Below are 14,786 nucleotides of genomic sequence, written 5' to 3' on the forward strand. Positions count from 1 at the left end.
CTATGAAATACAAAACAATAAACGATAACGTGAAATAACCAAACCAAAACAGTACCGTGTGGCGACAAACACTCACACGGAAACAAACACCCACAAACCAACAGTGAAACCCAGGCTACCTAAATATGGTTCTCAATCAGGGACAATGATAAACAGCTGCCTCTGATTGAGAACCATATCAGGCCTAACACAGAAATAGAAAAAAACATAGAAACACAAACATAGACTGCCCACCCGAACTCACGCCCTGACAATACTGAATAAAGACAAAACAAAGGAAATAAAGGTCAGAACGTGACAATATCAGCTCTCTAAGTACATCCAAGGGCCAGCCGTGCTGCCCTGTTCTCAGCCAATTGCAATTTTCTGAAGTCCTTTTTTGTAGCACTTGACCACATGACTGAACAGTAGTCAAGGTGCGACAAAACTAGGGCCTGTAGGACCTGCCTTGTTGATAGTGTTGTTAAGAAGGCAGGGCATCGCTTTATTATAGACAGACTTCTCCCCATCTTAGCTACTACTGCATGAATATGTTTTGACCATGACAGTTTCCAATCTAGGGTTACTCCAAGCAGTTTAGTCATCTCAACTTGCTGAATTTCCACATTATTATTACAAGATTTGGTTGAGGTTTCGGGATTAGTGGATGTTTTGTTCCAAATACAATACTTTAAGTTTTAGAAATATTTAGGGCCAACTTATTCATTGCCACCCACTCTGAAACTAACTGCAGCTCTTTTTTGAGTGTTGCATTGATTTCAGTCATTGTAGTAGTTGACGTGTATAGTGTTGAGTCATCCGCATACATAGACACTCTGGCTTTACTCAAAGTCAGTGGCATGTCGTTAGTAAAAATTGAAAAAAAGCAAGGGGCCTAAACAGCTACCCTGGGTAATTCCTGATTCTAACTGGATTATATTTGAGAGACTTCCATTAAAAAACACCCTCTGTGTTCTGTAAGACAAGTAACTCTTTATTCACATTATTGCAGAGGGTGTAAAGCCATAACACATACGTTTTTCCAGCAGCAGACTATAATCGTTAATGTCAAAAGCTGCACTGAAGTCTAACAAGACAGCCCCCACAATAATTTTATCATCAATTTCTGTTGAGGCTACTGTCAACCTTCTTTGCAAGGTAATGTGTTTTAATCAATTATTTGGTGATGTGATTATATTTAGTATTTATATACACTGCTCAAAAAAATGTTAACACTTAAACAACACAATGCAACTCCAAGTCAATCACACTTCTGTGAAATCAAACTGTCCACTTAGGAAGCAACACTGATTGCCAATAAATTTCACATGCTGTTGTGCAAATTGAATAGACAACAGGTGGAAATTATAGGCAATTAGCAAGACACCCCCAATAAAGGAGTGGTTCTGCAGGTGGTGACCACAGACCACTTCTCAGTTCCTATGCTTCCTGGCTGATGTTTTGGTCACTTTTGAATGCTGGTGGTGCTTTCACTCTAGTGGTAGCATAAGACGTAGTCTACAACCCACACAAGTGGCTGAGGTAGTGCAGCTCATCCAGGATGACACATCAATGCGAGCTGGGGCAAGAAGGTTTGCTGTGTCTGTCAGTGTAGTGTCCAGAGCATGGAGATGCTACCAGGAGAAAGGCCAGTACATCAGGAGACGTGGAGGAGGCCGTAGGAGGGCAACAACCCAGCAGCAGGACCGCTACCTCCGCCTTTGTACAAGGAGGAGCAGGAGGAGCACTGCCAGAGCCCTGCAAAATGACCTCCAGTAGGCCACAAATGTGCATGTGTCTGCTCAAACGGTCAGAAACAGACTCCATGATGGTGGTATGAGGGCCCGGCGTCCACATGTGGGGGTTGTGCTTACAGCCCAACACCGTGCAGGACGTTTGGCATTTGCCAGAGAACACCAAGATTGGCAAATTTGCCACTGGCGCCCTGTGCTCTTCACAGATGAAAGCAGGTTCACACTGAGCACATGTGACAGACGTGACAAGAGTCTGGAGACGCCATGGAGAACGTTCTGCTGCCTGCAACATCCTCCAGCATGACCGGTTTGGCAGTGGGTCAGTCATGGTGTGGGGTGGCATTTCTTTGGGGGGCCGCACAGCCCTCCATGTGCTCGCCAGAGGTAGCCTGACTGCCATTAGGTACCGAGATGAGATCCTCAGACACCTTGTGAGACCATATGCTGGTGCGGTTGGCCCTGGGTTCCTCCTAATGCAAGACAATGCGAATCCTCATGTGGCTGGAGTCTCAGCAGTTCCTGCAAGAGGAAGGCATTGATGCTATGGACTGGCCCGTCCGTTCCCCAGACCTGAATCCAATTGAGCACATCTGGGACATCATGTCTCGCTCCATCCACCAACGCCACGTTGCACCACAGACTGTCCAGAAGTTGGCGGATGCTTTAGGCCAGGTCGTTGGCGGACCTGGGAGGAGATCCCTCAGGAGACCATCCGCCACCTCATCAGGAGCATGCCCAGGCATTGTAGGGAGGTCATACAGGCACGTGGAGGCCTCACACACTACTGAGCTTCATTTTGACTTGTTTTAAGGACATTTCATCAAAGTTGGATCAGCCTGTAGTGTGGTTTTCCACTTTAATTTTGAGTGTGACTCCAAATCCAGACCTCCATGGGTTGATAAATTTGATTTCCATTGTTAATTTTTGTTTGATTTTGTCGTCAACACATTCAACTATGTAAAGAAAAAAGTATTTAATAAGAATATTTCATTCATTCAGATCTAGGATATGTTAGTTTTCCCTTTATTTTTTGAGTAGTGTATATAGTGTATATACAATTTTATAGTGTATTCAATTTTTATGAAATTCACTGAGGATGGTGTTCTGCCCCTTCCTCCTCTGAGAAGCCTCCACTGACATAATGTGGAAATAAATTAGTCAAATATAAATAATCAAAATAAAGCTGAAGTAAACAGCTGCGTGGCTGTGGAGATACTAGTAGGGAGTGATGATGAACAACTGTATACAAATCAAGTGGAGCGCAGAGGAGAGGGAGACAAGTACTTAGTTAGCTATGTCTGGCAATTATTGTAATACACTTACAGTAAGAATCCATGGTGTCTCAATGTGTGTGGGTATAGTATGTGTGTGAGGATGTATGTAGGCATATTGTATGTGCAGGCGTATGCAGAAGAGTGCAATATTGCATGCAAGCTTACATACATTCTGTGGGCGCATGTGTGTGTGACAATATCTAGCATCAGTGTAGACCAACCCGGGGAAGAGAAGGCGTTGTGTGTTTGGCTGTGCTGTGGGGTTGTCGGGTGGAGAAGACACTGTTTTGATTATCTGTACTAATCCCCTCAGTGACAGGCAGGCAAGCAGGCAGGGATTCTTCATGGGCTTGGCCCGCTCTGGTGGGGCCTGCTGATGCCACGTCATGATTCATGATCATCCCCTGACAAGACAGCCTCTCTCTCTTTCTCTCTCATTCACTCTCTCTTTCTCTTTATCTCCCTCTTTCTCTTGCTCTCCTCTCCCGCTCTCTGCTTATCACCATACCCTTCACAGTGCTGTCGTCAGCTCCACACGAACCACACAAAGACAACACATAAACTAGATTGCACCTGAAATGGCAACCTATTGCCTCGTTTGATTCCTTGTGAAACTAGAAGAACAAAAAAAGATCATGATTTTTGGGGGAATTGTATCCTTAGAAGGGTCCTTTGGAGGAAGGATTGTTGACATGTGTATCTTAAAGCATAATTGAGAAATAATTAATTGGTTTTGGAATATTTGATATTTTGGTCTTACCCAGGCCTCCTTTCAGACTCCATAACGTTTCATCTGTAGTTGCTTTTCTGCTTGTTCTGTAATATGAGTAGTATTTCAATTTCAATAAAAATCTTACATCTATGAATTTTGAAAAATATAAACATGAATATTGAAAACATTTTATTTGGCCAATTTTTCTATATACTCTATGGGAATATCAAAGTTCCACAGTGGGATCTATGGTACTTTATGAACCATTACCAACAGAGTGAATGTCAAAATGGATTCAAAATGGTCGATGATGGATGTGCAATGATACAAATAAAAGGAGAGCTGTGATTGGTTACATTGCCTACTATGCCAATTTCTCTGTAGAAAATGGGCCATAACTTTAAAACTAGCATAGATCCCACTCAGGAACTTTGATATACATGTAGATTATATTTATTTCAAACACTATATTGAAATTTTATATTTTCAATATTCATGTTATATTTTTCAATATCCATAAATGTACGTAAGAAATGTGTGTTTGAAATAAAAAATAATACTCATATTACATAGCAAGCGCTAAAGTGTCATATGACACCAACAGCTTTGTGCACCTACCGATGAAACATTATGAAGTTTTAAAGCAGGGCTGGGTAAGGCCAAAATGTCACAAATATTCAATATTCATTTCTCAATTATGCTTTAAGATACATATGTCAAATCAATGTGAACAATCCTTCCTCCAAAGGACTTTGTGAAAATTCAGAAAATCATGGTCTTTTTTTTGTTCTAGTTTTGTGAGGAATCACCCTAGTGCACTATACAGTATAAGGTGCCATTTCAGACACATTCCTAGACTTAAGCCTCAAGCCCCACTCTTCCACAGTAACACTCTGCTAATATTTGATACACCACGGCCAAATTACACCAGCTACTGTGGAAGACTCCATTGACACAGACACAGACAGGTTACTTACTCCATGGTTCCCTTCACAGCCCGCCATCTCCATGCCAATAACATAAAAAAACAGGCATTCCAAATTGTTTGGGAAGAATTGAACCACAAGCATTTTTCTACCTGCTCTCCACAATGGTTGGAATCAAGCTGTGGCTTCTGGGCCCTCTGGTCAGTCCAGGGAAGCTTTATATGGACCATTGTTGGTGGTTTTGACTTACTGTCGGATGATACTAGCATCACCAAAGGATGAGGTTGAGGAACTACCCTGCGATGGTTGGCTCACTTCCCCACTCATGGTGGCCAGAAGGAAAGCTTCGAACCCTTCTGTGGAGAATCTGGAGATGCTACTCCCACCCTCTTTCTTTTCGAATATAGATCACATGTTGCTACTCCAGCTCAGCCCCATCCCTATTCTCATCTTCATTCCCACCCTCAGTACCAGCCCTAGCCAAGCCATGGCTACCTTTGCCTGCTAACATGAGCATGACGTGAGCTCAGTCCATCCACACCATGCGTTCACTGGGAGTGGTGTTAAAACAATATTAGTCCCACTGGGAAAGCATGGCCTGGGAGAGGAAGTCAAACAGGGGGAACCACCAACACCACTGGCGAGACCACCATCAATCTGTAGCACACCACACACACACACATCACTACCATCACAACAAGCTGCAGCAGAGGAAAGCCCCTGATTCTGGACCACCACCTGCTCCCTGTGCTGCAGACCACAGAACCACAAAACCCTTGTTTTTAAATGGAGTAGCTCTGCAGTCCACCTGCTGGCTTCCAGAATCAATCATCCAATCCTGTCCCTTCAAAGAGACTTTGTCCTCAATCTGACCAAATCAGAAGTGCACGTGTGATAGTGCAAGATCGTCTCAGTAATGCATACCTCTTCCTTCACCATTTGCCTTTACAAATATGCGTCATCTGATGTGCCAGTGATGATGTCCCAGTCATGACACACCATCAAGCTGGATCTACTTTATCTCTACCTGTAGTGCCGTAAGACACCATGTACTGCCACGACCACACAGCGTCCGTTGTGCGGTAGTGGCAGTACGTGGTGCTGGGCTAGGCCCTGGGCTCCAGGACATTGGATTCGGTGAGTGTTTTATTGGTTGTGATCATGTTTTCTCGAGCGTTGGGGGTTGTTGTGTTCGCACAGATGCGGCTGGCTGTCAAAGCTGTCACCCAGACGTGACAGATCTGGGAAAACCTCTCCTACGACACTGATGGATGACTACAGAAGAGTGGTGCGACTCTCTCGCAGTGTGTGGCTCGTTGTATAGCCAGTGTGAGAGTGGGTGAGACTGTGCGTCACTGTGTGAAACAGAGCCCCAACTCAGAATCATTTTCCCAAAGTAGCAGTGTACCAAACTTAAACGGTTTACGCTGGTCAAAGTGGTCAGTCTATTAAAAGCGGTATTGGTGAATACAAAGGAGTACTTTCCTCTCACTCACAAAGTAGATTTATACGCAACTCGTATGGATAGTTTACACGTCAGCTAGCTACAGAGCTAAGCCACAGTCAGTAGCCAAACAAATCAGAGCAGAGCACCACCACTGAGCAGAACAAACCAAACTCCATAGCTAATCACGGACACGGACACTTCAAAGCAGACAGTCACTGACCGAAGCCTTTGTCAGCAGAGCACGTCAACATGGCCGACTAAGGCTAACACGTGAGAGCTGCATCCAATAAGCATCCTAGGGTTTGGGAGAGAAGTGGCTCCTCACAAACAGGGCAGCGAGGCCTTTCATGTGGTAGTCAGTTAAAGAACTCTAATGTTCCGCAAGACACTGAGGGCTAGTGGGGGAAATGGAACAATACATTTAACCACATGAATCACAAGGGCCTAAGATGACTTCTGCACACATTGGGCACGCACGCACACACACACACACACACACACATTCATTCTCACATACGCAAGTCACACACATTCTCTCGCATACATGCACCCGGTTTAACTTCTGAGGAGTGGTGAAGTAGGTACCAAATACCAAAGGATGGTTCATTTATACCCCCAAAAGCAATGACACGATAACCACCGAACTCAACAGATAGTATCTGTACTCTATTGCGTGGTTGTTAGAGTTATGTTTGTGTACGCTTGTGTGTGGGCACCTGTGTGTCTGTGTGACATATATGTGTGCAATGTGAGACCTTGAGTGCGCCCATAGCCTATGAGCTGATGACTGCTTGGCACGCTCTCTCCATTTTTTCCCTGATCAGTTCTGGGAAGAGACAGATGTATGTAGTGACAGGCCATGCCTTCATCCATCAGCACAGTGTGCATCTCTCACTCTCTCTCCCACTGTCCCCATCCCGCCACCCTCCCATCGCAAAGCCAAAACATCCAAGAGGGCCAAACTATGTGTCACCGGTACACCCCCGTCCTCTTGGGGCCAGGCTTCGGTTCATCTTCCCCAGAGACCGTGAGCAGCGCTGGATCTTCACCAGACCAGTGGAGGCCACAGTAGAGGGATGGGCTCCTAAACTACAGAGGCTCCACATACAGTCACACCCATTAGGGCTCCTCTCCTCTCTGTTTTACATGAACAGACTTAGATCTGAGCCTTGATTGCCGCTAGTGTCCATGACTGTCTCAAGGCCTATATAAGGACTGCTATTAGTCATAGACATGTACACACGCACATGGAAAGATATTATGCACATCCAGACTGCTTGATATGCAAAAGTATAAGGCCATCTCTGTACATCGTTTGTACAATAATCTGTCAGGGAGAAGAAGGGCTTTGTTGCTTAAGAGGTTTGAAAAAAATATGGCGGTCAATAAGTTCATTAAATGGTGCTTTCCCACAAGTGTGGGACAAACTGTCGCCAAATGTTTGGTGGATAAAGAAGAGAATGCCGTCCTTCATTGGTCTCGGAGGACAACCCAAAGGACAGCTCTCTAGAGGGAGACATAAAGGGCCACAGAAGACGCTGACAGCTCCCAAATGCCACCAGAGTGCAAATGTTATTAGAAGTGCGTGTCAGATGTACTTATGTCACAGGAGCATCCTTATGACGGAGAATTTCATGCTTTTCAATCCAAGGCTTCTCTTTCTTCTCCTCCCCACTCTGCTCTCACATGGAGACACATATGCATTTGGTTAAAAAAAAAAAAAAAACCTTTTCGTAATGCGAAATTAGGTCAGAAAACCACTATTTTTTTGGGGTCTTAGAGCAAATTAAATATCCATCCGTCCAGGCCTCGGGACTAGGGAGAACCCATAGTGGTCTCCTGCTATTGTTATTTGTCCCTAGTCATTTGAGGAGTTACTTATACCTTAATAACCAAGTCAAGCGACGTATGGCCTAGCTAGCTGCATCCCTTCACTCCACTCACCCACGATCTGTTCCTAGCCACCTTCCCTCCTCCTTTCTTTCCACTCACCCACAATCATGCCATGCTCCTGTCGCTTGACGATGTCGAAGGAGTTCTGGACGTTTCCCTCCAGAATGTCGAAGACAATGTCAGAGCTGAGTTGGGGGGAGGAGTGCGCCGGCGACATGGTTCTCAGGAAAACGATCTCTGTTGGAAGAAGATAACAATTAGAGACAAAAGAGCTTTACAGAGCTTTAAACCCACATAATCAGGCTGGGATTGAAACAGCCAGGCTCGTGCCAACTTCTCCTCGGGGGAAGACAATTAAATGGGAGGCGGCTGAGCTCTGGGTTTATTGTGTGCAGAGGGGGTTATGACGGGGCAAATGGGTGTTCAGTGCTGTTGTTCAGTTGGAGGCCTGCAATTCCTAAACACCCCGATGAGGAGCTCATGAGAAACAACAAGGATTTAACTTCCCATGAAGTTGAGGATGAGTGTGTCTGAAACATGCACCACATGTAGGACCAAGTTTGTCTCGGTTTGTCTGTGTGTGATTACAGTGGTCAGTCAGTCAGATCCATCCTAAGTGACACTTAGTCATTGGTTTTGGGCTAGCGGCTAGCCAATACTTGATAGTGTTACCAGTACATTAACCTCATCCCCAGGCTTTGGATGAACACAGCTCAAATATATACTGAGTTTGGGAGGATATGTCTGGTGCACGACATTACAAGTACGCTGTCAACAACACTCTTAAGCATTGGCTGATTTTGGGCAAGAGGTAACATAAAAAAAAGGACTACACTTGCAATATTTTTTTTTATATAACATGCAGTGGAAAAAACACTGGTTCTGAAAACAAGAAAGTTAGCTGTAATCCAAATAAGTGTCTGAGATTGCGCCACCTACCTTCTGGCTTGGTGAACTCCCTGAAGGTGGGCAGGGAGATGACGGTGTGGGAGATGGAGTGTACGGGGTCAGGACACAGCCAATGTCGTTGGGCTGGCATGACTTCACACAGCGGATGGTGTCTGAGCGCTCAACCCTCGCCCTGCTAAGAGAAGAAAAACATGCACACACAGCCTCTGACCTTTAGGGGTGAGACTATAAAAAGCCTTTAGGCACCAACCGCCTTCAGTTCCTCCCCTGGTGGTCACAATGACAGGGCATCCTCTTCAAAGGGAGAAGTACAACCGCACAATCAGGGACTCAGCAGGGCCTGTGAAAAGACCGCTACACAAACACGATCTGTCCGACGACAGCGGGGGATGCTGGGTATAATGTTCGACATTAAAAAATATAATAAAAATGGTACTGAATGTGGCTAGCAAGAATAATAAAACAATGACGGACAAAGATCACACAGCAGGCAGATTGTGCCTGCTGGAGGCTTTGGTAGACGTGGATGGTTCAGTTTCTGATATGGTTCAGTTTCTGATGTGGTTCAGTTTCTGATATGGTTCAGTTTCTGATGTGGTTCAGTTTCTGATGTGGTTCAGTTTCTGATGTGGTTCAGTTTCTGATGTGGTTCAGTTTCTGATGTGGTTCAGTTTCTGATGTGGTTCAGTTTCTGATGTGGTGGTTCAGTTTCTGATGTGGTGGTTCAGTTTCTGATATGGTTCAGTTTCTGATGCACCGGTTGTGGGGTTATTTTGAGGAGAGAAGAGGAGTGAAATATGAAATACTAAGAGGAGATGGGAGAATGATGCACGACCTGCTCGCGGGAAAATATTTTGGATTTGTTGAGCGTGTGTCCCCGGCTTCGTATCTGATAATCCCCTGAGGAGAATTTATGGGACGAGGGGGGTTCTAAAAGTCTCCTAAATTGTGAAGAACATGACTAGACAACTCCCAAGCGCTCCAAGCTGCTCTCATCCCATTATTTAAGACGGTTTATTTCACAGTCTAATCAGTGGCAGCTCAAGGGGAGACCCCGCTGAAACAAACGCCACCCACCAGCATACCTACAACTACAGGGCCGCTACGCTGCCAGGAACCTGTACTGGAATCTGAGAGGAACTGCTTCTTCACCACCAAGCACCAGGGACAGAGCCCCGTCTTTAAATCATCAAGGCCCTGGGGATGACGAGAGAGGTCCTGGTTACAAAACATATCAAAACAAATTCTGCAACTCAACGTCAGCTGTTATCTCCTCAGCTTGGTGTAGTGTAAGGATGTATCATGCTCTTCCCAATGAACTCAGCTTCTCTATGAACCTAGTCCAAACAGCCAAAATACCCTATATGCCGCTTAAATAGTCTTGTGTGGATGGGCTTCAAACAGAAGTTTATGCAATGTGCGTCACCCTGTAAGTAGCTGGCCAGTGCCTATATGATTTGGCTCTGGTTTCCAAGAGTAACATGTATAGATCCAGTCAACGTCCACCACTGCTCCAGTATAATATATAATGTAGCTACATAGTGGTTCATTATCTCTCCTCGTGGGACCTATAGGCAGCAGCTCAACTCCAGGCCAGAACCTGGCTCGGGTTGCACGGCTCCTTACATGGAGAGAGGGGAGAAGCCCCTGACAAAAAGTAAAGCCGCCACTGGGTAGGGGCTTGTAATTAGCAATTAGCGGCTGGGTCCAAGTTTTGCTTTGGTCCAGGCCAAAGCCACAAAATGTTCTCCAAGTTTATAATACTTCGGCCTGCAGCAGCGAGAGGGGAGAGCAGGCCCTGGAGGACAGGGCGAATGCTCTGCTCCGCTGGGCCACAGAGTAAATTGACGAGATTATAATGACCCAGGGTGAACTGCCCCTCGCCCAGAGCGGGGTACATCAAAGACAAGACAGCAAGTGGAGAAGAGTGCTAATTATGGCCTCTGTGTGTGTGTGTGTGTGTGCGTGTGCGTGTGCGTGTGTGTGTGTGTGTGTGCGTGTGCGTGGGTGGGTGGTGTGTGTGTGTTTGTGTGTGCGTGGTGTGTGTGTGTGCGTGCGCGTGCGTGGGTGGTGTGTGTGTGCGGTGTGTGTGTGTTTGTGTGTGCGTGGTGTGTGTGCCACAGGAAGGCCCTTGCGTCCCAGTCCTCTCATCTCTCTCTCCAGCTCACGTGGCCCGGAGAGACCCAGCCCTACAGAAAAAACCCCAATACTTCAAGACCAGAAAGGAAAACAGACTGTTGGATGGGATGGAAGTCCTCTGGTCAAGCGCTGCAAAGTTTTCTGGGTAATTATTATTTATAGTCTGCTCATTGATAACGCCCCAACACAAATACAGCAGGGTATCATTCATTCTCCGAGCGGTGATGTTGCTCCGCCACAAATTGTTCAGACCACCGGCCAGAACCCAGATCCCCATAACTCAGTGTCAGAGTAGAGAGGAAAACCTAGTGTTCTGTAGCTGTGTCCCGACCGCCATGTTTTTTTTATTTTAAGGATATCCCCAATAGAGAGGTGCATCCTTACTGCTCTGACAGGCCAGGAGGAACCTGGTACCCACACATGAATTTACAGTTATTTTAAGCCACAGCCCAGGCAGGCTCTGACTAGTGGCCTAACGGCACGTCAGGCTATTTATACTGTGTGCTAGACATATTTCCTTGTCTTCCACGACTGCATCCCATCACCTGTCACTAGCCCTGCCTTGTATTTGATTCACTGTGTGCTTGGTTTTATACACGCAGTATGCAGTAGAATCTATCTGTGCATTTCACATTATTCCTAAAATATCAATAGGCTGGTGCAGGATGTGAGACCGGTTTAGAAGTATGTACATCCAACAATTAACTGCTTCCACCAAATCAACCATGACTTGACAGTGCTAATACGCCATATAAAACATTGATAATCACCTACGGGAATATCACAGTTCTATTAAAACAGATGTGCCACTGAAAATATGTTTTTACAAATCACATACTCTTGCCCCATACATTAACTGCATACTTAGGTTACAGGTAATAGTGCCCCCAGCTATGTAATTCTCTTATTCAAAATGAGATAGCTGATGCTGTCCACAAAACATACTGTCTGTTAGAAAGTAGATCCGGATTGAACGTCTGATTCAATTTATTCAACAAATCAACACTAAGATATTAGGACTACACCATGTAAATGATCATTCACAATACTGTACAGTAATCAATAGGCATCCCCAGGCAACTACCTCAATACCCGGCCCTAGAGTGCCACCTAGTGGCCATTCAAACAACATACCTCCAACAGAGGACATTACATTTGGCCTGTCTTGCTGGGGAATACATGGAATAAGCTACAGTAATCACGAAAACAAAACAGGAACAAAAACAAGGAGACAAATGACAGCTATGCGGCTTTAGGTCTACGTCAGCTGTGTTAGTGTTTGCTTATCGTGGCAGTGTTTGCTCTTTTTTTGCTGTTGTCGTTACAGACCTATTTTTGTTGCTATGCTACTACTCCCTACTCTGGACCGGCATTATAGGGTGCTCCTGGACAACAAACACAAGGACTTTGGCTAGGTAGGTGCTGGTGGTGCCGTAACGCAGCAGTCTCATCTCCAGAGACAGCTCAAAGTCCTGTGGCTCGGTGATGGGCTGCACCACAGCCATCACGCCACCAGAGGGTACTCTCTGAGAGCTGAAGAAGCTGCCCTCGTTGCCGCTGACGATGGCAATCTGGATGTGGTCTCCGGGCACGGTGTTGGACGGGCCCATGCGAAAGACGTTAGTTGGCACAGGGATGTTGGTGGGAAAGGTGAGATGGTAGTAGGTTATTCTCAGAGGCGAGGCCAGGCACTCGCTAGACTGATTGCAAAGCAAGGGCTCACAACGACTGTAAGGAAAGACAAGGGCCAGGGACAGAACAAGAGAAGACAAAGACGGACAGATAGAACAAACAGAGAAACAGAGAAAATAGAGAGGTATAAGTTTGATTTGCCATGCATGGCATGCTGCTAGCTGGGTGGGACTAGGTTGGTAGGGACAAAGTCACATCAGAATCAGCAGCCTCATGTGTTTCTGTGGAACGGCAAGTGTCATATCAAAGCAAAGTATTACATTTCGTCACTCAACTGCCTGCATTAACACGGAATATAACAGAACATGCTTTAACTGAATCCTAACTGATTGTGCATCAACATTGGGCACAGCGTCCATACAGAGGTAGGAGTTGGAGATGGGCTTTAGGTTGTGTATACACTATAGAGCAGTGGCCATAAAATAACTGGTGCCTGATCCACACTATACCGACCCGACCATGCCGTGCTGGCTCTGATATCTTTATTTTCACATTATCCTTTCCATCCACATCCTGGATGTGTAACCAGGCCAGCCCAGTAATGCTTGACTCGGGCTCAGTAGAGTGAAAAGGCTTATGTTCTCTTGACCCACAAGGAGTTCCCTGAAATCATGAGAATTTAACTGAGAACTCCTTACCTGACAAGCTTGTGACGTTGGCCATACTAACGTACTGCATACTTCAACTGCATACGACACAGTAAATCAAGTAAAGTTGAAATGACAAAGTAAAAACATTTAGAGTTAAATTCACTCTACTGGAATTAACCCTGAACAGAGTGATATGCTCCCGGGAGTTAGTGTTGATAACTGGAGTTAATTGGGACTGAGTACTTTGAACTCCATTAACAGTAACCAGAGATAGGAAGTTAAAACTAGTGATGCAGAACAGAGCTTCTTGAAGCATTGAGGTTTTCCAGACAATTCTGTCGAAAATAGGTTGTTTACTCAAGGCATTGATCAACACAGTGTACACTAGTGGCACCTGCTGGTCAAAATAATTTAGAGCAGCCAAATTATTATAAATTACATCCCACACACTGTAGTGCATTCACAGCATAACCTTTTTGTTTTCTACCAAACCAATACTGAACCAATCAGGTGGTTAAATTAGTGATGTTACATTTAATAAAGGAGCTCCGAGGCATGTGTCAAAATCGCTAAGCAGTGTACTGATGCCTGTATCACATTACCAGAAGCACGTGATCAATGATGTCCAAACGTCGTTTTGTCAGACAACCACCTGATTGGTTTGGTAGAAGACAAAAAGGTTATGCTGTGTATGCACTACAGTGTGTGGGACGTCATCTATAATCACTTGGCTGCTCTAAATTCTTTGACCAGCAGGTGCCACTAGTGATGAATAATAAACCTTTTTTCGACACAATTGGCTGTAAACCTCAATACTTCAGAAAGCTTTGTTTCCCCATCACCTGATAAAACTATGGAGTTATCCACAAATCTGGGAGTTATTGTCATATTTCTCAGCATGCTCTGTTGCAGGTAAATTTTTTGAATTGTTTGTTTCAAAATCTGTGTTTTCACCATAATTATTTCTGATCCACACAATGTTATATGTAACATACATTTTCCTAAACTAATCTAATCTGTAAGTGGTTGGATTTATTGCAACTCTTACTGAGAAGGCTTCTCCAGTTTACTTTATGTAGGTAGTCTCTAACAACAGTGCTCTTCTCCCTGCTCTGACATGCAAAGAAGTTGTGGGTGATATAAAATTGCTGGACAATCCTCACTTTAAAATCGATACCAACAAAGATTGGATGTCATATTGCAAGCTACCTTTATATGACACGTTAATATAACACCCTGAAATGTGCCCATGTAAACCTCCAAATAGTGTTGAGTTTGACAACACAGGACTTGAATTAACTCTAAATAATGAACTCTAGAATAACGAACACCCCTGCAGAGAGTTATAAAAGTAACTGATTTATTTTCAATTAATACTGTACAAAGTGAAACGCAATGGCGTAGAGTTAAATATCAACGTTAACTTCAGCATATACAACTGTGAAAAAATAACTGTTGCCAGAGTACGTTT

At 44.8% G+C, this 14,786-nt stretch overlaps 1 protein-coding gene across 1 annotated transcript in view; it reads right to left on the reverse strand.

The window, feature by feature from the left end:
* Positions 1-14,786, reverse strand: part of LOC135509532 (fibulin-1-like) — a 51,274-nt gene that overhangs the window by 11,739 nt on the left and 24,749 nt on the right. Inside the window, 3 exon segments of the mRNA XM_064930268.1 lie at positions 8,085-8,222; positions 8,925-8,993; positions 8,996-9,069. Of these exon segments, the coding sequence (XP_064786340.1) occupies positions 8,085-8,222; positions 8,925-8,993; positions 8,996-9,069 (281 nt within the window).

This window comes from Oncorhynchus masou, chromosome 22 (assembly GCF_036934945.1).
Source record: "Oncorhynchus masou masou isolate Uvic2021 chromosome 22, UVic_Omas_1.1, whole genome shotgun sequence".
Classification (NCBI taxonomy): domain Eukaryota; kingdom Metazoa; phylum Chordata; class Actinopteri; order Salmoniformes; family Salmonidae; genus Oncorhynchus; species Oncorhynchus masou.